This window comes from Periophthalmus magnuspinnatus, chromosome 8 (assembly GCF_009829125.3).
Source record: "Periophthalmus magnuspinnatus isolate fPerMag1 chromosome 8, fPerMag1.2.pri, whole genome shotgun sequence".
In the NCBI taxonomy this organism is placed as follows: Eukaryota; Metazoa; Chordata; class Actinopteri; order Gobiiformes; family Gobiidae; genus Periophthalmus; species Periophthalmus magnuspinnatus.
The window spans coordinates 9,041,483-9,064,544 of NC_047133.1; the positions used below are offsets into that span (position 1 = coordinate 9,041,483).

The 23,062-nt window shown below is 38.7% G+C and overlaps 3 protein-coding genes across 3 annotated transcripts in view; 2 read left to right on the forward strand and 1 right to left on the reverse strand.

Annotated features, from left to right (window-relative positions):
* The first annotated feature begins 5,155 nt into the window (after positions 1 to 5,155).
* Positions 5,156 to 16,269, forward strand: LOC117374730 (adhesion G protein-coupled receptor E2-like). Its single transcript, XM_055223815.1, has 18 exons — positions 5,156 to 5,264; positions 5,342 to 5,485; positions 6,528 to 6,671; positions 7,442 to 7,585; positions 7,716 to 7,753; positions 9,078 to 9,158; positions 9,236 to 9,265; positions 9,819 to 9,981; positions 10,493 to 10,606; positions 11,150 to 11,331; positions 12,055 to 12,270; positions 13,420 to 13,623; positions 13,989 to 14,230; positions 14,606 to 14,672; positions 14,830 to 14,921; positions 15,008 to 15,167; positions 15,971 to 16,030; positions 16,113 to 16,269. The coding sequence occupies exons 1-18, from the start codon at positions 5,228 to 5,230 to the stop codon at positions 16,146 to 16,148; spliced, it is 2,154 nt and encodes a 717-aa protein (XP_055079790.1). The 5' UTR covers positions 5,156 to 5,227; the 3' UTR covers positions 16,149 to 16,269.
* A 2,455-nt stretch (positions 16,270 to 18,724) lies between these two features.
* Positions 18,725 to 19,219, reverse strand: hoatz (HOATZ cilia and flagella associated protein). The gene has a single exon (XM_033970921.1). It carries the CDS (start codon positions 19,217 to 19,219, stop codon positions 18,725 to 18,727), a length of 495 nt encoding a protein of 164 aa, XP_033826812.1.
* A 1,755-nt stretch (positions 19,220 to 20,974) lies between these two features.
* Positions 20,975 to 23,062, forward strand: part of LOC117374580 (myosin-11-like) — a 46,999-nt gene continuing 44,911 nt past the window's right edge. The window contains exon 1 of the mRNA XM_055223812.1: positions 20,975 to 21,032. The gene's annotated coding sequence lies outside the window, so the exon portion shown is untranslated. The remainder of the gene's footprint in view (positions 21,033 to 23,062) is intronic.

Below are 23,062 nucleotides of genomic sequence, written 5' to 3' on the forward strand. Positions count from 1 at the left end.
GGAGCCAGCTGAGGTGGCTCGGGCATCTGTTCAGGATGCCTCCTGGACGTCTCCCTAGGGAGGTGTTCCGGGCATGTCCCACCGGGAGGAGGCCCCGGGGAAGACCCAGGCTAACTACACTGAGACATCCGTTTGTTTACAGTTTCTGTTTGTTGGCTAGGCCTATTGAACTACACAAGTGTGAACTGTGTCTGAGCATGATCGTTCAGGACTCTAATGGTTGCTCTCACACCTATTGGTATACTTGGCTAGCACTATTGTTTTCCTTAATTTGATTCAGCCCTGAAGATGGAATGATAAATAGGAAAAACAAGAATGGGGGCCTTAGACATCATTTATCTCCTAACAAAAATCGCCCCTCTCAAACGATTTTGCTTTTTTTGACTAAGATCTGTACCTCACTCATCTTCAAAGGAGTGGTTGGTGGCTTTGAGATGGAAATGTACAGTAGATTGGGGTGTCTGTAAACCCTCAATGGTCCAGGACTGATCCACAGTAACAGAAAAATTTAATCTGTTAAATGGACAAGACGTTTTAGGAGTGAAGATGTTTTTTGCTGCTCCCTCAAGTTGCTTCTTCAATTTTGGTCCAGACCGAGGTCCTGAAGAACTCCTATAAAAGCGTCTTCACTCAAATAACTTTTTGTCCTGTTGAATTTTTATTTTACTATGGATCACATCTGGACAGAGGGATTACACAGACATCTTTTCAGACAAATGATCAATTTATTTTTTGCTATTATAATTCTAATCTAGGCCAAAAAGTGAAAGTGCTGAAACAAATTATTTTATTGAAAGAATAGGTCGTCTTAGTCTTACAGTCTTACTGGTTTTATTTAGCGTGACAGCTTCTGACCCCTGGTTTGTCTTATTTCAACAGGAGATTCAGTTTCTGCTGTTTGTCTCATTGGTCATGCAAATCCTCATGCTTCAGTCAAAACCTACTTTTAACACAAATGAGGATTAACTTGCTTTACAATTAAAATCTATGGTGCTGTCCTGTGTTTGAAAATGACCTGATATGTAGATTTGACCACAAAACGAGTGCGGTGATGGTTTCTACTGTGCAGCAGAAGTATGGATTTTTACCTTTGGTGCAACAATCTGGGTAACCAAAATGAACTTCATTCATTCAAGTTGTCATCTTGAATCACAAAAAAATGCTTTGTTCACATTTTTTGAAAAATAATTGCAACCGAAAAAGGATTGGGCTGAAGCAACTTGCAGCTTTAGAATAATGGATTACTGAAGCAAGCGTGAACAAAGCAAAACACAACTCCAGGTATGTTTGCATAATAAGCGTCTTTTAACAAACAATAAAACGCTCTACATGGCAACGATGTCGACTGTTTCCAACTCTTTTTACGTAGAGCCTCTGTCACAAGTTATCTAGAAAAAAACAACAGTATACAGACTTGGAATGACTAACACACAGTTGTACTTTTTATATTATCTTAAAGCTCTAGTCCCTAATTCAAAGCTGGGTTCTACTTTGTTGATTATATTATTATCATTACAAACCATTTCCTTGGCTTCCAATGGATACAATACTACTAGATGCAGACAGTACACCTACAGAGCAGTTAAGACTTATTTTCCACAAAGTGTACTCATTTAGGACAATAAAGTTGGGTAACCTGCAGCTTTAAAACCAGCTTTACAAACGTAATAAAACTCAATTTAATAAACCACGTCATCATCTTTGGCCCACAGAAACAAAGAAAGTGTTAGCAGCCACCTTCAGTCTCTCTCTCTAAAACCTTCAAATCAGTTGAGAAATCTAGGGGTAATAATGGACTCAGACTTTAACTTTAACAGCCACATCAAATCAATAACATCTGCAGCTTTATATCATCTAAAAACATTGCAGAAATCAAAGCTATATTGTCAAAGCCAGACTTGGAGAGACTTATCCATGCATTTGTCTCCAGTAGGTTAGACTACTGTAACGTCCTGCTCACTGGCCTCTCCAAACGAGCCTTAACACAGCTGCAGTACATCCAGAACACTGCTGCTCGGGTCCTCACTAGAACCAGAAAGTACTTCACACATGTGTCCTGTGCTCAGGTCTCGTCACTGCACTGCACCAAAGTACGTCTGCCACATGTTAGTGTCATATGAACCATCTCACACTCTGAGGACTTCAGGGACCGGCCTCCTGCTGGTGCCCAGAGTCAGGACTAAACATGGGGAATCAGCGTTTCAATTTTATACAGCTAAAACCTGGAACAGTCGTCCTGAAGATGTGAGACAGGCCTCTACTTTGACAATGTTTAAATCCAGGCTCCAAATGGTTCTGTTTAGCTGTGAATATGACTGAAAGGTTTTTATTCTCCACTCTTCTCTTTTAATGTTAATTTTATGATGATTATTTATGTTTTGTTGTGTTGTGATTTTAATGTCTTTCTTATTCTCTAAAGCACTTTGAATTACTTGTGTACCACGTATACCAATTGTACTATACAAACAAACCTGCCTTGCCTTGACAATATGAAACTGTATCTTAACATTTACAATTTAACACGTTTACATTTAAGAATCTCTTTTTTCAAGGGAGTCCTGGCCTGGGATAAAGTCTTAACTGGAAGTGAAGTTTCGCGTGGAGCGCTGTTCTTGTTGAATGTGTTGCAGTGTTTTGATGTACTGATCGATAGTTCCTTCTGAACTTCAACACTGCTCACCTTCACTCTGTATAAAGACAAGCGTTAGCGATATTCAGTGAACACAGGGCTAAACTATCTCATCCATCCTTAAAGTTAATATTATTTTTATTGTATTATTATTTTCTGCTCAACTTTTTCCAGACGCTCACACTCAACTGATGCAAAACTTTGATAAACATTTGCCAAAGATACTATCCCAAACCAAATCATGCGTAGAAAACCTTATGTACCTTAATTTGATTAATCTTATTTGATTTACTCCACCCCTAGTTTGACTTCAGCGTTTGCATCTGACAAGAGTTTTTGCATCAGATCAGTCCGTATAAATAAAAGTAAAAATCACACCAGCCTCATGCGGTGAACAGTGCTCAGTGGATTGAAGCGGTCGAGATGAAGAGCAGCCTCTTTCTGTATCTCATTGGTAAGTTAAGAGCTATAAAAATCGACAATGCTGTATTTTTAATCAATTATTAAAATACAACTCTTTTTTATAGGTGTATTTACTACACTTGGAGAAAGCATTTATCCTCCTGGTACAATGTTTTTATTTTATGTTACTTGTTTCAATTTAAACATTTTTATGTTTTTCTCTATCTTCTTTTCTATTTATCTTATTCTTTCACGCTTGTTTCATAAATCCACTGACCCAGAGTTGTCTTCGCTGACTACTTCACACTTTTTAAGCCTATAAACCATCACCAGAATTGCTCTAGTGTTAAACTGTGTTTTCAACAAACAGATGGCAAATTAACATGATTCATGGGGATTAGGACCTCATTTGTTTACTTTGACTGTTCATTCACCTCATGGACAGCAAAGGGAATGCCAGTGTCTAAGTGTCTCATTAGAAACTATATTTTCCACATGTAGACATTATTTTGAGTTAGAAAATGTGAAAAAATAAAAAAAAATTAAAATTACATACTACACTCACCCTTTTTGAGATTATGTTTTTTGGCAAAAAACAAAACAAAAAACTTCGCAATCTGAGTGAGCTAAGGCCTTTTTTTTAAGTAGCTGCTCTTGCATTTGTTCCTCTGTGAAGCCACTGATGTGCGTTTTATGTTTCATTTGATTAAAAGGGAATTAAAACCACAAGAATCCATAACATGTGTTTCTAAATGTGAGAAACCATGCTGTGGGAACTGTAGCCTGGGTAGTCTCCTCCGCTTGTCAAACTTCTTTGGCCAAAAAATTTAGGCCTACTAAATCTTCAGCATTTATTATTATTATTATTATTATTATTATTATTATTATTATTATTATTATTATTATTATTATTATTATTTTAATAGCTGTAAATCACTGCAGATGTAACACTGAAAATATATCATTTTGCTTGTGTTGACAGGCACCTGTGATTCCTACACTAATATCAGTGATTCATGGAGAAACTGCAATCTCAAAGCAATAGAGTCACTGCCATTGAGTGGTTATTATGACAACTCTTTTCTTGTTGGGAAGTGGTGGCGCTTTGTAGGGATCGGGGGAGACGTCATTTGGTCACGGTGTACTTTAGATCCTAGACCCAATATAGTCCGACTGGGCGTGAACGTCCCTGACACCCAGATGCCAACAGCAACTGCAGTGCCAGCGTTCATGTCGACTATGACGGACTGTTCAGGTGTGACTTTCAGCATCAGTATTGTTCTATGTCCTGGCAACTTCTACATCTACAACCCATCCACAAATCCAGGCCCTGATGCGAGCTACTTTGTATGTAAGCATATTACAATCACCTTCTTCCATAACAATTTTAAAACTGTAAAAATCTGTCACTGTGCTTTTTCCCTTTTCTTCCTGTTTTTGATCTTTCAAAATTTTAATAAAAAATACAATTTGTTCCTCTTCACAATCATCACATTTTTCTCTTTCTTGCTATTACTTTTCACATGTGCCCCATTTAATGTTTTTAAACTATTAATTAAAACTATCTTTGACTTTGATGAGCTCTCAAGAGCGCCCCCTATGCACTTATGCAGTATATACACGATGACAAGATGGAGCCAAAGTATCTCTTAGTTACTCTTTTACATAAAGCTGTAGCTATAAATATTTTTAACGTAAAACCTTTCCAAATCTTTTACTATAATCAATATTAGCACTTCATAACTTTTAACTGCTGCTATCTTAACACCTCAGACTTTAATATAGATTTTTGCCTGAGTTTGTTGTGTCCTGTGTGAGCCTTAGTGTCACTGGTTCACTGGTTTGAGACACTGGTGCTTTGACATTATCACTGTCCACAGTCACTCTCATGACTTCAGCCAATGCAGTGTCCAGTGTTTAGAGGAGTATTAAAGTCTGTACCATGACAAGTACCAAGATCTTTAAGTAATGATGATGATTTCTTGTCTCTTTAGCTCTATAGTTGAAGGATTCTGCATGTTTTAGATTATATTACATATCACACATATCTTTGAGCAAAGCGTACGCCACAGTAACAACTGTTGCTTCTTTTCTTTAGGTCATTCTGTGTGTAAACCAGACTCCTGTGGTCCTCTCGCTCAATGTGATTCAATAGGCAGATGCTCCTGTGTTACAGGATATGATTTGGAATGGACTATGACTCCAAGCAGTCCAGATGCATACAACTGCATTGGTAACCCCATACAGAGTATATTTGGACGAATTCAATCATCACAATGCCTTTACTTTTACAATGCGTTTTGCTTTCAGATATTGATGAGTGTTTGAATGAGATGCAGTGTGGTCCCAATGCTACGTGCACAAACACCCCTGGTCTGTGGAGCTGTGCATGTGACACAGGCTTCAGAGTGACTGATGATACCCAGGAGCCCAGTCCCTCAAACCCCTGTGTCGGTAAAACACATTACATTCACGCTTCTCATGATCCACTGTATAAAGAAATATTCCCAGTTCCTCCAGGCAGCACAGTGATGACTAACTGAAGAGGCAAGTCCCCACTTTCTTTTTAGACCCCCAAAGAACTGTGTACTGTCAGAACTGCAGGGGGCTCAGCATGCAGCCCTGTGGGACTCCAGCGCTGAGTGAGATGGAAAAAGAGTGGTGGGAGTCACAGCAGTTAGTTAGCAGATATTTATTGTGTCGGATATATAAACTTAACTGAAGTCGACCAAGAGCATCTGGATGTTTTTGGATGTTCACATTAGTGTAGTTCACCTGCTGGTGTTAAGCCGGGTGTCCACAGCATGATATGTTTTCTGATCGTGGGGAAAAGTTTGAGTTGTAGCTAAATGTTGTGGGTCGTAGGTCTCGGAGTGAGATCAGGACAAAGATCAAACTTAAAATCATCTTACGACCAAAGACGAGCTGCAGCTGATATCAAGTGTGATATTTTGGAATCTTGATCTCAGAGTGAGTTGTCCTCTCACTGTGTCTGCAGAATGGGACCCTCTCTAAACCGATTCCCTTTAATTTTCTAACTTTTATAAATGCGGAAGTACTGCTTGTATGTAGCATTAGTTTCAGCTAGTGACACGTTACCACACAGAGCCTGGAGCCTGATATTCGCTCCAAACTTTCGCTGTACCCACGACTGCTGTAGCATGATTTAAATCCCTCAGGTCATGTAGTGCAACATCCAACAATCTTATAAAACGAACCAGGCTTATAGGAAAATGGATATGGATGAAAGGAGACAGGCTAGCTGACTTTACTGTGATGGAGGTCCTTAAAGCACTGAGGTTTTGTCAGTTGAACCGTTGAGAGGGAGGGAGGCGGGAGGAGGCTCCGGCAACAGCTGTAGCTTGAACCTTGTGATGAGTTAATTACCCTAAACCACCCACAGCTGCATGGGTAACTCAATACAGCATTCAGGTTTTATTTTCTTTATTGCTATAATCAGTCATCACAATATCTCTGCCTATTTTGTTGTTTTCAGATATTGACGAGTGTGTGAACGAGACGCTGTGTGTCCCGAATGCTGTGTGCATAAACAGCCCTGGTCTGTGGAGCTGCGTATGTGACACAGGCTTCAGAACGGAAGATGCTGCCCAAGAGCCCAGCCCCACGAACCTCTGCGTTGGTAAAGAACATTACATTCACTGGGGCCATATCTGCAGAAGTGAAGTCTAGAGAGGGAGGAGGTCAGGGGGGTGTAATAGCTGTAGCTTGAACCTCCACCCATGATCATCCCCCTGAACCAGAGGAACTGTAACTGCAATACAGCGTGAAATTTAAAGGTCCTAAATTATTCAAAATTGACTTGTGTGAGCTCTTAGTCATGTCATAATGTTGTTACCTCATCAAAAATACCTGCATTATTTGTCTACATCTCCAAAGCTCAAAATGCTCTTTTCCACCTTGAGATGTCACAAAGCTGTAGTTTTCAAGCTAACAGCTCCTTTCACCTTTAGTAGAAATGGGCAATTTCAGAGCTGAAATCATCCAAATGATTCCTGCCTAGCAGAATTTACAACCAAAAAGTGGGTGCGGTGGAATAAGGTATTATTTAAGGTAAGGTAAAATTTAACATACACACATTAACATGAAACCTAAAAAATCATTATAAATTGCTGTTGGTACCAGCACCACAAAAATGACTCACACTCTTATATCTGATTATTACCATATTTTTTGGACTATGAGACTTTTTTTGTATGTTTAACTTTCATGATACTGTTGATGTCTTTTTGTATTTTATGAATTAAATAAATAAAATGAATAAAAAATAAAATAACACATCTTGGTGTGCATGTAAACAAAGTGTTACTGTGCCTCATGCAAAAAGATATGAAGTATAAAGCCCTGATAATACCTGTCATACATAACTTATATGTTTTGGTGTGTTCGCAGACATTAACGAGTGCACAGAGACTCCAGATGTATGTGGCCCACTGAGTATTTGCTTCAACAAATTCGGGACTTACAACTGTGCTTGTTCAGATGGACATTTTTCCTCCACTGGAATTATATGGACTGAAGACTCTGTGTGTAAAAGTAGGTCCAACACACTGATCTGTGAGATGAAAACAACAAACTCATCCATTCCTCTACTGTTCCAAATCAGATATGAATATGATTGTGTTGATGCTTTTGTTGGTTAATGTGTATTTATAAACTTCAACAGATGTGACGGTTGTTTTGGATGAGCTGAGTGTTTCTGAGGTAAAAAAAAGTTTTATCCTTCTCACATTTTGATTACACTTTTGTGCTTTGTTTTGTGCTTGATCAAGTAGATTTAATGGCATAAAACCCATTAACTGATGACATAGCTAACGCACTAGCCGGCGCGTTTTAAATAGGAAGTGATCATGGGCGCTTCTGGCTCCATCGACTCTGACTTCCTATTAAAAAACTGTCGCCCCTCTCTCTGTTACTGCTGCAGGGAGCCTCGTTATTTTGGTCTAAAAATGTTCGTATTGATCCACTCTACATGAGTCTATAAATCAACATATGAACAGGTTTGATTGACAGCGTTGCTAAGGGGCGTTACCTTCATCAGTCTCACTCTGGATTGACTCTTTGGTTGCTATGATACTTGAGGTTGGAATTCCAAATATGGAACTTGGCTTCAACTTTATCCCTATAACCTCTAACCTCGATGAGCTTCATTTGACTGGAGTTGAACACTATGGCCGGCATGACACTGCCTTAGTCCACTTCTTTATACAGTCTATGGTCCAGACTGGAGTCTAACTTGAGGACAGTTGAAGAGAGCAGTCCCTCTGATTGCCTTTATCCCTTCCAAGGTACTTTCAGTGTAGTTAGCGCCTCCCTCTCAGATAGATATAAGACAGTGACTTAGAGAACCCTGTCAGAACTGAAGAAGCCTCTTGGGTTGGTTGCAAAACGTGTTCACTCTAAAAACTTGTTTCCAGTTGACAGAATGAAATTTTCTCTTGCAAGGAATGTTGAATTTTAGATATAATCATAGACTGTTTAAAGAAGTGGACTAAATGAGTGTGACGTCGCCCATAGTGTTGAAGCTCATCGAGGCTAGCAGTTATAGCGGCGATATTTAGAGCCAAGTTCCATATTTGGAATTCCAACCGCGAGTGTCATAGCAACCAATGAGCCAATCCGGGGCGAGGCTGTTGAAAGTAACACCTCTTCCGACCCACATCACTGATTTAGCAGGAAGCAGGCAACACTGTCAATCAAACCTGTCGCTAATACTAGCGGGACAAACACACTTACAGACACAATAGCGAAATAAAAATCCCAGGATCATGTAGAGCGGATTAATAAGAACATTTTAAGACCAAAATGATGAAGCTCATTGCAGCACTTACAGAGAGAGGGGCGAGAGTTTTCCAATGTAAAGTGAATTGGAGCCAGGGTTGATGGAGCTGGAAGCGCGCGAAGCGCGCGCCATGAACGCGGTGGCTAGCGTGTTAGCTGTGTCCATCCATACAGTCTATGGATATAACAAAACTTCCAATAAAACTGCATACAGGTAAAAATAACACTGATACTTTATTCGATCCAGGGGCAGACTAAAGAAATGGCGTTTTTTGCATTCATCGACGAGCAAGTGAAAGAAAGCAAAGGGGATTTCTTAACTGAGGCGGTTGGTTTGAACACAACAACGTACAGCACGAAGTCATACATTTTATTTTGTAACCTTTCCTATTTCTTACTTTCCAGATGCTTGTAAATATTTTCGCAGCTTCCATGGTAAGATCCAACAGGAGGAATAAGACCCTTTAAAAATGTGTAAACAAAAATATTCTAAATAGGTTATGTTCATGTTCTGACCTGCTTTTCTGATGTCGTTTCCTCATCACAAACGTACCTGGAGTTGTCTTTTGTTTCATTCACACATGTTTAACACACAAACCCTGCATAAACCCTGAAAACACTCTGTTCCACCTTGTGATGTCATCATGTGGTAATGCAGCAAGTGCTCCACTGTGTTTTTAAACTCCATACACCTTCACTGTAATCATTTGGATCATTTAAGCCCTGGAATTGCTGACCTCCACTGAACAAATGTCAAGGGTAGCTGTTAACTTGGAAACTACCACTTCATGACATAACAAGGTGGAACAGAGCATTTTGAGCCTTGGAGACGTAAACAAACTAATAATAAAGAGTTACTCAAACATGTGTGAATTAAACAAAACACGCCTCCAGGTACGTTTTGCACTATAACGCGGCTAAATACTCAAAGCTGCAAAGTATCAATTGTACAATCTGTCCTATTACATTCTACCTCTCACCTTTAAAGGAAATAGCAGGTGTCGGCCCATTCGTCAGTCCACCGAGAGTGAACAGTACAGGAGACGGAGTGACTGGAAGTATCATCCTCGACATCACAGAGCGTTTAATGTCTAGTCTACTGCAGCACGTCGGAGAGAAGCTAACACTCAGGCTAAACACGTCAACATTTGGTAACTTAGTATTATCACTGTCGCCTTCGTCTATTCATGGGTTTCAGGTTTCCATATTAATCACATTGTACTTTGCCATGATATATCCAAAAGGCAAACTCACAAATGTTTAACCGAATCATTTCTATATGTGGTAGACCCTAGAACTCACTGTATTACAACAGAAATCTGCGTTTGTACTATATTCTTTTCAGCTGCGCCCATCTGTGTTAAACATTATTGGCCTGTAGAATGCAGTGATGTCATCTGAAACCCAGCATTTATATTTGTTTTATTTAATACAGATGGGTTGTAAAAACTGAGATTTTTGTTTTGAAATACATTGATTTATGGGATTTAGATATTTCATGGGAAAACACAATGTAATCAATCAAGGGAATACCCCCCGTCTGGGAGTATCATCACTTTCTAAAATCTGGAAACCACCTAGACTTTACAATACTCAAACACACACAGATAGATACTTTATTCATCCCGAAGAAAATTTGACATGTGCCTTGTCTTGTAATAGACTTAAACCTGGTAAAGTTTGGCCCTGGTGTCAACAAATCAAAGCGTTTCCCTCTGACTGCCAATGGAAACATCATGGAGATCAATATGGAGAGCCTGGCGGAAAACAACAATGGTAAAATTCAAAACCTTCAGGAAGCAAGGGTGTTTTTAATTTCTGTATTAATCATATAAATAATTATTTTTTTAATTGTCCAGCAGATGTTGACATTTTTGAAAAAGTAAAAATGTCACAGTTTTTTGGCTAGGCTATTATTTTACATGTCTTAAAAACGTGAAAAACAGGGCTAATTCATTCATCCAAAGTTATTCCTCATTTACCTTGTACATCTGAACATCCTAATTATTCATTGCAATGAGTTTATAAGTGCTATAAGAGCTTTTCACAACTTTCAGAGACCAGAGCATGAGTTTGCCATTACGGTAACGCTAACAAAAGCTATCATGCTACCGGATTTCCTAATTCTCTGACAATATAATGCTTAATAATTAGATGCAGACAGTACACAATAGACTTGCTTATACAATACATCTGTACAGGGGCAAACTGGGACACATTTTGCTCAAATACATAAAAAAAACAGGTACAGGGGCTTTAACTTGTCTGGTGCGGAGGGGGCAGTACATCTAAAGTGCTTTTTTGACCTCTTTCTTGCAGGTTGGGCAGCAGCAGTGTTTCTGTCTCTGAGCGGCATGGACAGCCTCCTCAGCCATCTGTATTTTCAATCTGAAAATCAAGCAACATCAGAATTTGCCTCTGATGTTTTTACCGCGTTTCTTCCCACAATGAACAACACCAATCTGACAGAACCAGTCAACTTCACCATTCAACACAACAGGGTACTGCAGGACAAATGCGTCTTAGGTTAAGGTCATAAACCGTACAAAGAAATGGACTAAAGGAGTGTGACATAATTTACGGACACAATAGTGAAATAAAAAGACCAGACTCATTTAGACAGGGTTAATATGAACATTTTAAGACCAAAATGATGAGGCTCACTGCAGCAGTTACAAAGAGAGGGGTGACAGTTTTTCAATGTTAAGTGAATTGAAACCAGAGTCGATTGAGCCGGAAGCTGCCGCGGTCCTGTTTTACTAGCACATTAGCTCAGTACATTTATATATACAGTCTATGGTTAAGATTATGGTTAATTTGTCTTCTGCATTTGACCCATCCTTTAATGCCACGGGGAAAACTGTTAGAAGTAGTGGGGCTCATATCCAGATCTTGAGCTATGTTTGGTCAGGACTACCTTAGTTGGAGGATTTGACTTGTAGATTCTTTTCACGGAGCTGTCTGGCTAGTTCTGGTTCTCTGAAAAAGTGCAGAGACGCTCCTGGCAACCTTTTTCGGGTAATATTGCAATATGTTATTTATTTAACCAGGACTGGGACTAAATTCTGGAGTAACCCAAACTTTACTCAAGCCTGAATACTACTAGACAATACTAAGTACAAATACAAGTACAAGGAATCATTTTTTATTGAGGTTCTTTCCAGAATATCTCTTGGAAGTCCCTAACATGACATTTCCTTTTGAAAGCATGTGTCTCTCTTTAGATGACCCCAGATTCAGGATCGGTGACATGTGTGTACTGGAAGGTAGACATTGAGCCAATAATGAAGACTCTGAGAGGAGAAGAAGAAAAGAAAGAGGAGCCTGCGACTTTGGGGTGGTCAGAGGAGGGCTGCTGGGTCTCCTACACCGACCCAAAATCCACCGTCTGTAGCTGCTCCCACCTCTCCACCTTTGCCCTCATCCTGCAGATCGGGGAGGTAACACAAAACTGTCCTCTAGCCAAATATTTCCCTCAAAATTTGGTCCAGTATTTTCAGAGCTCATATTGACACAGCTGATGCCTTCAACATTCCCTGGAAGGGGTGAAGGTTAGTTGAGGCACTGCTCTTTCTGAAGCTCTGTTACTCACGTTAGACTTTAATCTGAGTTTTGTTTTTATCCAGTCTGACCATAAACGTCAAAGGTTAGCTGGAACTTAGTCACTTTGTACTGAAACAAAGTCATTTTTTGCTGTTAAAGGTAATATAATATGCAAAGTTGATTCTTTTGAACTTTAAGCCATGTTATAATGCTGTTACCTCATCAAAGTCACCATCAGCAGCAGCATACCTGGAGTTATGTTTTGTTTCATTTAGTTTGAGTAATCCTTTATTATTACTCTGTCTACATCTCCAAAACTCAAAATGCTTTGTTCCACCTTATGATGTCATGAAGCAGTAATTTTCAACTTAACAGCTACCTTTTACCTTTAGTTCAGTAGAGATGGGCAATTCCAGGTCTGAAATCATCCAAATGATTCTAGTGAAGTTGGAAATAGAGTTTAAAACAGTGGACCACTTCCTGTATTACCATATGACATCACAAGGTGGAACAGAGTGTTTTCTGAACTCAGCCTAATTATGCAAGGTTTGTGTGTTAAACATGTGTGAATGAAACAAAACACAAGTCCAGGTCTGTCTGTGATGAAGCATCTACATTAGAAGAAGCTCCTCTCATATCATGAGCTATCTATAGCATTAGCTCACAGTTTTTCAGTTCATCGATGTGGTGCCATCTCCAGCGTGATGTCACTGCAAAATATCACTGCTCTGATGTAACCCTGATTCTTATTTTAGACCAATCTTAGCTTAGGAAACCATTCTACTTTCTTTTTAAAAATGTGTGTCTGGAACTCTTCAGATTGCTATAAGGAACTTGAAGACAAAATAAGAGAAAATGCCATGACCCCAGGCTCTGGACTTGATTTTTACAGTGAAAATGAAAAAAAACCCCACCTGAACTAGTTAATTTAAAATGATTTGCAGTGGTCCAGAGTTATTCCTCACTTACCTGTGTGAACTGCATAAAAAAGCTTAGATGTTTACATTGTGTTTTGTCCTGATTAGACCTGTTTCTGTCTTCTTCAGCCTCCTCCTCCGAATGACTTCTTGGTCTTGTTGAACCGGATCTGCGTGGCTATTGGTCTCTTCTTCTTTGTTCTGGCCATTCTCACCTTCCTTCTGTGCAGCTGGAACCCCAAAATAAACAACAGCGCTCGCCTCCACCTGTGTCTGAACCTGGGACTGTCCCACCTCTTGTTACTCCTCAGTGACCTCTTTGTCAACACACCGGTACTGGATATGATCACTTGCATAGATGAACTTACTTATAGATTATAGTGTGGAAGCAAAAACTTTATTGTATAAAATAAATTAAGCATAATTAGTGACAGATGTCTCAATATGACACTGCTCCAGTCTAAACTCAGGCCCGGTCACGATGAAGCCAGGAGCACATCGTAAAATGACGCGCTTCAATCACCTGCCTTGAATTCTGCTCATAAAAATAATGAAAAGAACTAAGCTTCTGCTCCGGGCAATACAATCAATAGAAAATGTAATAGTTGTGTTGGATATATAGAACCCAGTTTTTCCTGTAGCCTTTTTGACTTGTATGGTTGATATAATGCTATATAATGTTTGTGTTTTGTGTGTAGGCGGGCTGTAAGGCTGTTGCAATCATTCTCCACTTCCTGGTGGTGTCCAGCTTCGTATGGATGCAGTTGGAGGCGATTCAACTCTTCCTATTGGTGCGTGGGCTCAACAAGGTCCGAGTGATCCAGAGAGACGGCCTCCCCAAACCCGCCCTGTTCGCCATCGGCTATGGGGTCCCCACTGTCATTGTGGGGATCTCTGCTGCCGTCTACCACCCTGGATATGGACTCACTGAGGCAGAAGTGTAAGTAATACAAGTCCTTGTCTTAATCTTTCAGTATATTAACCTTGCCAGCAAGATGAATTCTCACGACTTTTGTGGGTTCACAAACTCTTGGGAATCCATCTTAGAATGTCCATCAAATGTTTGTTTGTGATTGGCCCGAGACTGATCAATCACAGGGCAGCAGTGTGGCTTGGGTGGAAGCGAACACCGAACCAAAAGAATGATTGTTCAGCTTGTTCTGCTGTGGTGATGCTTCCACCAGTGTAAAGTACTTGTTTGACCGTTCCAATCTTTGGTTCTGATTTTAGTGAGAGCCAGATAGATGTGCAGAACTCAATTCAGAGGGATTCACATATCAGTCTTAGATGAATATTATAATCTTTTACATTTCAGGTGCTGGTTGTCAACTACTCGTAACTTCAACTGGGCTTTAACAGGGCCAGTTATTGCTATTCTTGCAGTGAGTATTTTTGTATTCAACATAGCAACAACAATACTCATTTGCTTACATAACTTGTGAAATGGTTTATTAGGTCATTTTGAACATATAATAATAGCATTGTTTTAGTATTTACCATCTGTCTCAGACTAAATATGCCATTTTTTTTAAATTTCAGATGAACTGTGCCTTATTCTTTGCTACTTTGTGGAGTCTGAGAACTATACTGGCCAACATGAAGAGTGGTGCCTCTGAGTCCAAAGATGCTAAGTATTTTTTGTTTATCATTCATCGTAATTATTTTTTTCATGACACAAATTTTCAATATTGTCCCTAACATAGGGTTATTGTTTCAGACTGGTGCTGTTCAAGATCTTGGCTCAGTTTGTGATTCTGGGCTGTACCTGGATTTTGGGTCTGTACCAAACAGACCTGATCCTCCAAATCCTCTTCATCGTCTTCAACTCGCAGCAGGGAACCTTCCTCTACATTGTCCACTGTTTGCTCAACAGAGAGGTAGCTGCAGCTGTCACACAGATATAGAGATGTCAGGATTAAACTGTTAAAAAAAACAATCCTATTACAGAAGAAATAATAAACTGGAGAATTTTGAAATTAATTTAAACATGAACCCGTGTTGCCAGAGCCTTGACCTGCCGAAAGAAGACACAAGTCATTCTCAGTGTATGGACAGGCCTTATGTTAAAGCTCAGAACCTCCAGAATTCATTCACTGAGCTGCAGAGGCTGCACTAGCTCTGATATATGATTAGCTGAAGCTCTTGGGGTGACGATTGAGATCAGAGAGAATCCTTTTAGGTTTAAACTAACTACATTTCAGTATTGAAACTGGCAACCCAAATAAATTCTGCTTTCTGATTGGTTAATGGTGTTGGATAACTGTGTTGAAAACCAAAACACCAAATTATAACATGACTAACGTGGCCATCATGTCCATGTTTTTGTAACCATAATAAATCTGCATTATAATTGTAATATGTAAAAAATATATTTAACTTGAAAATATATACTGATTATTTATATTTGACCATTCCTACCACACCTGAGGACAGAGTTGAGCCATGTTTTTTGTTTAGATTTAAATCTTACATACAGTTCGTTATTATTATTTGAGTTATCTATATTTAATTTTACTTGATTCGGAGGTTTGACTGATAAAGGATATGAGAGGAATGGTGGTCTATTAGACAGCTGTAATGAAATAAAATACAAAACTGATGTTCCTTCTCACAATAAGCCCAACACTACAGTTCAATATAGTGACATCCATAAATACTGTTATTGTATTGATTATTGCAGATTCGAGAAGAATGTCTGAAATACTTGACTTGTTCTCACAACAAGAGCAAAAATGAAAAAGTAAGTTGGTTGTTATAAGTTGTTAATAATAAGTCTAACACTGACATAAAAGGTATGATTAATTTATTCTTTTTTGTTACAGGATGCTCTGTCAGTCTCTGAAGATTTAGATAAGTGAATCTTGTGAAAATGCCATTTGCACTCATTCAACTTTGAATAATTTTATTTTTCAAAGTGGACTTTCATTACTACTCTTACTACAGATGGTAATTAATTAAAGATTTTATTAACTTTATTAACAAGTAACACAAGCCTCCTCTATCAGCCACAACAGCAAGTCAAATATTGGATATGGGTATCAGCTCAGAAAATCCATATCAGACGTAATAACACTGATCAAAAACAAAGTATCTTTAAAGACACTGCAAAATCAACTTTTCAGAGCTTTTAACAATGTTACAGCTGTTTTCCCTCAACATTTACCCTCTCAAAGTTGTATTTAGCATGATTCATGCATGTTTGAGGAATCTTTATTCCCCTGACTTCAAGACATCATTGGTCTGATCTACCCCTGTTTTCACCACCACCAGTGCACGCCCACTGTGATGTACTTTCCAATTTTATTTTCTTAATTGGTGACACACGTAGGATTTGGCAGCATTGTGTAGTTATTTTAGTGGACTTGTTTATTTTATTAAGTAATTTTAGATGAATATTGCGACTGAAAAAGTTAAAAATATAACATTATGATGCACTAATGTCATAAACAGCAGACGACAGCACAGGATGTCTTCTTTAACACAAGTCAACACACAGACAGACCTTCAAAATTTAGGTAAATTAAACTTGTAATGTTTACTTTTGGCAGTGCACGTACAAGGCTAAGCAAATTCCTCAGCTCCAGTCAACCAGCTCTTAAGACAAATGAGGATGAAATTCATTTACATTTAGGTTCAGAGCATTGTCTGCTCTGGTGAATATTACATTACATTCACCGTCATCGCTATGGATACAAGTCTGTGTTTACTGTTTGTTCACTCTTAAAATGTCCCTTTAACTCTAATCTTTTACTTGATATGCTTTGCCTTTTTCATGTTTTTCTTGTAAATTGCCCAAATTATGAATAACATCTTTTATTAGTCTTATATTTTCATTTCATCAATTACAACAAGATGTATTTTTACATTTCCTTTTTTTTTTTTTTTTTACGTTTCAATGTTTCCTATAGTTGTCTCAAACATGTATTATGAAATAACCAGAGCTGGGCATTCATCTCATCAGCTAAAATGATCAAGTGGCCAGATTATAAAGAGACCAAAGAAATGTTAATGTTTCAGTGACCTCTACTGGTGAGTTTTTGTTTCACCAACAATTCTCAAATAGGTTGGTTTACTGTATAATGTAAAAACTGACCAATGAGTAGCCTTTTCTCCACATGCCTCTCAATAAGGAGGTTGTGGGTTAGACTCCTGATCTCTCTGAGTGGATGGCTCTCTCCTTATCCTCCCTCTGTCCAACCACATGCACAGATACACTGGAGAATTCAAGTCCCATTTAATCCGGAATTTGGTGTGGTGTGTGTGAGTGTGAATGCACTTTTTATATCCCAAACTGAATCAGTGTGAGAGTAAATGGCTATCTCATCAAGGACTACATCTTTATCTGGAAAAAAGTTATTTATGGTTGAATAATCTGATCATATGAATTTGAAAGGTCAGCAATGAGATGCTCCCAAAACTTTTACTAAATGTCAAAAGTCAACACTTATCTCATGGTCTGGTCGCGCGCTGTTATGGTTGAACCCCTTTCACTGTCTGAACAGATCAGATTTAAACCTCAAAGGCTTCACCCTGCTTCATATAATCCGATTTACCATTTCATAACATTTTACCCATCTCAGAATAAGGAAGATTTCCAAACTGAACTCAGGGCTGCTATAGTACGTTTATGATGTGCACGTGCAAAACACAAAATCCAATCTCTTTTGTTACTCATTGTTCTGGGACTTGAGTCTGAACTTGAAGGCACTTTTATTAAAACAATGACATGGTAAACTATCAATTGGTTTCAGAATTATGAAAATTAAGGGTGTTTGCCATAGTAATTAACAATTTAAAACAAAATATTCTATATTTTAAATCGGGGGTGTCCAAACTTTTTTCACCAAGCGGAGGGCCACAGACCAGTGTCGATACAAGGAGTCAAATGGTGAATTTAACACGGGTTTGACAGAGACATTGTACGTTTAATAAGACTTGGAAGATTATTTTTAGGTCTGTGTCACAATGCAATGTGATGTTATTCAGATTATAGAGGCAGAATTGCTTCAATTCGTAGCAAAAAAAAACTTCCTGATCAATTGGGCCAGTTTAGGAGGAGGCATGAGGGCCAACAAAAATTGATCTGAGGGCCGCATTTGGCCCCTGAGCCGTAGTTTGGACAGCCCTGTTTTAAATAGTGAAAAGTCCTCAAAAATGTTGCCTGTAAACGGAAGCTGAAAGCCATGAATAGGTCATTTGAACAGGCTGCTAAATGCGTGTAAAACCCATAAAAATACCACAAAATATAAGCTTAAAAAAAATTAAAAAAAAATACTGCAAATTTACTACCAATTGCATTCGTAATTTCTTTATAAATTTGCATTTTTCAACAGTAAGTAAGTCTAGCTAAGTGGACTTATTTGTAGGTGTGCTAGCTAGAGTGGTATAGTTAAGCGCGTGCACTAAATTAAGCTAGTGCTAATTCTCTCCCACGTCAGTGCAGTTGTTGGACCAGCTCTCGGTCGCCCTCACACTCGCGTCTGTTCTTGCTCTGGTTCATTTCCTCTGTCTGTTGTTTTGGTTTTGGTTTATAGTCCAAGGACAGTAGTTCTTTCTGGATCCTCTGCTCCCGCTGCTTTTTCAACAACCCCAGAATTTGCCTCCGGTTCTCCGCCATGGCCTCGTACCTCCGCCGCTCCTCCCGCCGCTCCTTCTCCCGCGCAGTGACCAGGATGGGCGGCTCTCGGTCGGACACACTGCTCGGTCCGGTAATGGCGGTACCGGTGTTTTTTCTTTGCTGGGGCCGGGACACGGGGAGTCTCTGGCGGATATCGGACGACACCAGACGGGACTCCTGCGGGGGGAGCAGAGACAGAGAGCTCCAGAGCCGCCGGGCGTGCGACACATCCTCCGGGGAAGAGCCCTCGAACACGGTCAGGTGTTTGTCCACCTCCGCCTGCTCCTCCAGACTCTCACTGTGCATTAACATTCTTCTAAAAGTTAAATAAAGTTAGCTGAAGTTGATGATGTTTGGCTAATAGCAACAGGTGCGTTAGTTAGAGGCAGTAACCATAGAAACCAGAGCAGTCTACGGCAAGTCAGTGAACACAATTTTAGGCAAATCACTGTAAAGTGCAGATAAACAGAAATCTGCAATAAAACTAGGCAATTTACAAGAAAATGATTGAAAATGAGGAAAAGGGATTCAATAAAAATAAATAAATAAATAAAAAATGCTGGACTGTAACGGTTTATCGACTAATGTCTATTCGACTATAACAAAATAATCAGGTGAATTTTTATAATTGTTATCTGGACTATACAAACTCTAAAACATATAAAAACAATAATTAATTTTATTTGTAGATATTCTCTATCTAGAAGCCTCCAGTCAGCATATTGCAATTTGTATTTGGGTGATAATATTTAAGTAGTCTCAGTGTACAATAGAAATAGACAAAGAAACTAATCGTTTGACTAGTCGATTAATCTAAAAAAATGAACCGCTGACTCGTCAGCTACTGAAAGAACATTTAGTTGCAGCCATATAAAAGCCAACAGTGCAAAAATATATGACTGCACAATTATGGAGATAAGCTGTGATGATAGTATAATTATTATAATTATACTATTACACATAAAAGACAAACAGAATGGCACGTAGAAAGGCCTGGACGCTTTATTTTAGTGGGACTTTCCTGGTTATATAAAAATCAGTGTCATTTTAAAAGGAGAGCCTATTAAAACCCCTCCTCTGTCTGGTGCATTGGGTCAGAGTTCAAGCGGACCTATTATGCAAAATCGACTTTTCAAAGATTTTAGCCATGTCATAGTCGTTTTCCCTCACCATTTACCCTCTCAAAGTTGCATTTGGCATGATTTGTGCACGTTTGAGCAATCTTTAGTTGCTTATTTTCAAGACGCCATTTTGCTGATCAACTCCTGATTTCACCGTCACCGACATACGCCTACTGCTCTGTACTTACTTTGTTTGCCAATTTTCTTTTCTTAATTTGCAATATACATAGGATTCCGCAGTGTTGGTAGTGTGATCTGCAGCTATCCATCGGAGGCGCCAACAACTGTACTGCTCTTTGTTGTGACGACGTTTACGCTGATATCAGCTTCTACGAGGCACCGCAGTTTTCTATTGCAGAAGTCAGCGGACTTGTTTCTTTTATTAAATTATGTTAGATGAATATTGCAATTTAAAATGTCCAAATGACCCAAAATGATCCACAGGTGTCATAGATTATAACTATAGCAGACACAAGCGCAATAGGTTTTCTGTAACCTATGATGATAAAATACACATGGATGAACTTCTGTCTATATTATTTTAAAATGTTTCCCAGTTTTCCTTATTGGTAAAAAATGCTTTCTACCACTTGAGTCAGCAATACTTAAATCTAAAGTGCGGCATTGTAATTTTAAGTTTTGTCTTTCCAGTTTCCCCCATCTCTGTATAAAAAAATACCGGACTCATTCTGGACTTGCCAGGCAAAAGAACAGGTGCAACTCTTCATCTTCCCTCTCAGTTGGTTCAAATAAATTATTCAAAGCCTAAATTGGTATTATAATAATGTTATTTTAATATCTCCTATTCCCCAAAGGCAACTCCAGTTAAACCCTTCTTCGGTATGGTTCACAGGTTAGTGATGGGCAGTTCCTGTTTTTTTTCATTAAAGGGGCATGGCCTGGCTCTATAGCTCCTCCCTCTGGTGATTCTTTATGTCAGATGAGGCTCACCTGCTCTGAACTGTTCTCTGCCCATCCAACACTGAGGACACATCGACAACACTGTAAGTACAAATTTATCTTTAAAAACTTGTTTCACCTTTTCTGTCAGATATTGTAGGATTTCTATTTCTGTTTCACTTTTATTTTAATCTCGCCTTGGTCATTATTACCAAAATATGTGGATTTAAATAAGGTTTTTGGAATAATATGTAAATATAATTGGGTGATGAAAAATGTGTAAATTTGTGTTAGTCAAATATTCAAAAGTACTCAAAATGACTCCAAAGAATCATATTTTTTTGACATATCAACTCAAATCAGGAAAAACAGAAAATATAATATAATCATTTGCCAAGTAGCCCACATGTTGGTGGATCAATCCTCACTATGGGTAATGGTTACTGCCATTGTGCCATTGGGCAATACTAAAATCTCCAGTAGAGGTTGAAAGCAGTAAATTCCAAGTGTTGCAAGTGATAGTACGCCATAATGTGAATATTATAGGCAAAGAAACAATATTTCTATGGAAACAAGCAGGAGGAGTTGGTTTATGGAGATGCAAGTCCACTCAGAGTAAGGACACATGTTTTTCTTTGTTTTTCAATGCAATTAAAACATCTGTAATATTTTTATTTTAGTCTCTTGTTTGGCAAAAAGTTGCATACTATAACTAACAAAAAAAATGTGGTGAGATAAAGAGATATTAATGCTGCAAATTTAATCACAATCAGCTATTTGATTAGATGCTAATAGCCAATTGCAAAGGGGGCAATTTTTAAAGTACCATTATTTCCTCCACAAACATAAAAAAACTGCTAACTGCATAAAAACTGCTAACCCTGTTGTTTAGATCTGTGCAAACATGTTTTGAAATGTGATTCTTGTATTAGTTTCAAGCTTTTTGTCAATTTAAAACTTAAATACTTTGAACAGAATCCTTTTAAAACTATTTTTACAACATAAATCGTAAATCTAAGACCCGGGAGAAAAATCGCAATTAGATATTTTTTCCCAATTGTGCAGCCCTACTAGATACATACAAAATTTTAAGAAATCACCCATATATCATCTCTCATCATTTATCAGTTATTGGTGGCACTGTCCCATTGTACAGTGTTGCCCCTCTGGCCCGCTCCTGTTTGGGTGTAAACTCAAAGCTCGACTTGGCACTGCTCCTTTTAAGGCAGCGGCCGTCTCTTTACATCCCTAAAAAACTGGTTTAGTGAGTGGATCCGTGGTGCGTTCAGGAGCTCTGCGGTTTTCCAAACATGGTCATTGCAGCAAATGAGGAGCAGATCCACAGCGCTGTTATCTCCACACTTATTTTCATTTTATGTGTGCTGATTTTACTTTTTTATGATGCGTTCAGGGACAGGTAAGCGACAGTAAGTGGCTGAATGTAAATGTAGGGAAATTATGCTGTTATGAAAATGTTTTTATTGAGAGTTTGCATGAGACTGCAGCGGAGCACCTGGTACCTTCTAGTTAACTCTTGCTTTGCTTTGTCACAACTGTAACTGTTTTATCATTTGGTAAACATACCTTAGAAGCTTTAAAGTTCCATTGTGTAACTTCTCTGGTAGAGGGTCCAACACCTGCTTGTCTAGATGGAGAGATTTTAACAATATGGCATTAAACTGTCTGTCTTGCATTTACTCAGTTACAGGTGCTATTTATTACTAAAAATAGCCATGAAATCATGCATGCTGACTGTGAGCTGATTCGCCACTCCACAGATCTGACCTGTACCTTGGTCCGTTGGTGTCACCTGCTTGTCTCCATGGAGATAAATACGTTTGATACCAGAAAAGTCTTATTCTTTAGAGCTGATTTTTTTTTAAATGTTTTCAATGATAAAAGCTTATAGTACAGATGCACGGGCCAGGTTTTTCATTTCTGATACTGATATCAATACTTTAACTTTAAAGGGCCCATATTACACTTTTCTCTGTTTTATGTTATAATGTTGTTTCCTCATCACAAACAGATCTGGAGGTGTGTGAATTGTGTTACACATGTGTAACACCCAAACCCTGCATATTTGGGCTGAGCTCTTCTCTCAAATGGAAAACACACTGTCCCACCTTGTGAT

Coding starts and splice junctions, on each gene's coding strand:
- LOC117374730 (XM_055223815.1), top strand. CDS start 5,228: ATGACTCCAAGCAGTCCAGATGCATACAACTGCATTG. Junction 9,982..10,492: donor GCTAAACACGTCAACATTTG/GTAACTTAGTAT, acceptor GTCTTGTAATAG/ACTTAAACCTGGTAAAGTTT. Junction 14,231..14,605: donor GGACTCACTGAGGCAGAAGT/GTAAGTAATACA, acceptor TTTACATTTCAG/GTGCTGGTTGTCAACTACTC.
- hoatz (XM_033970921.1), bottom strand. CDS start 19,219: ATGTTAATGCACAGTGAGAGTCTGGAGGAGCAGGCGGAGGTGGACAAA.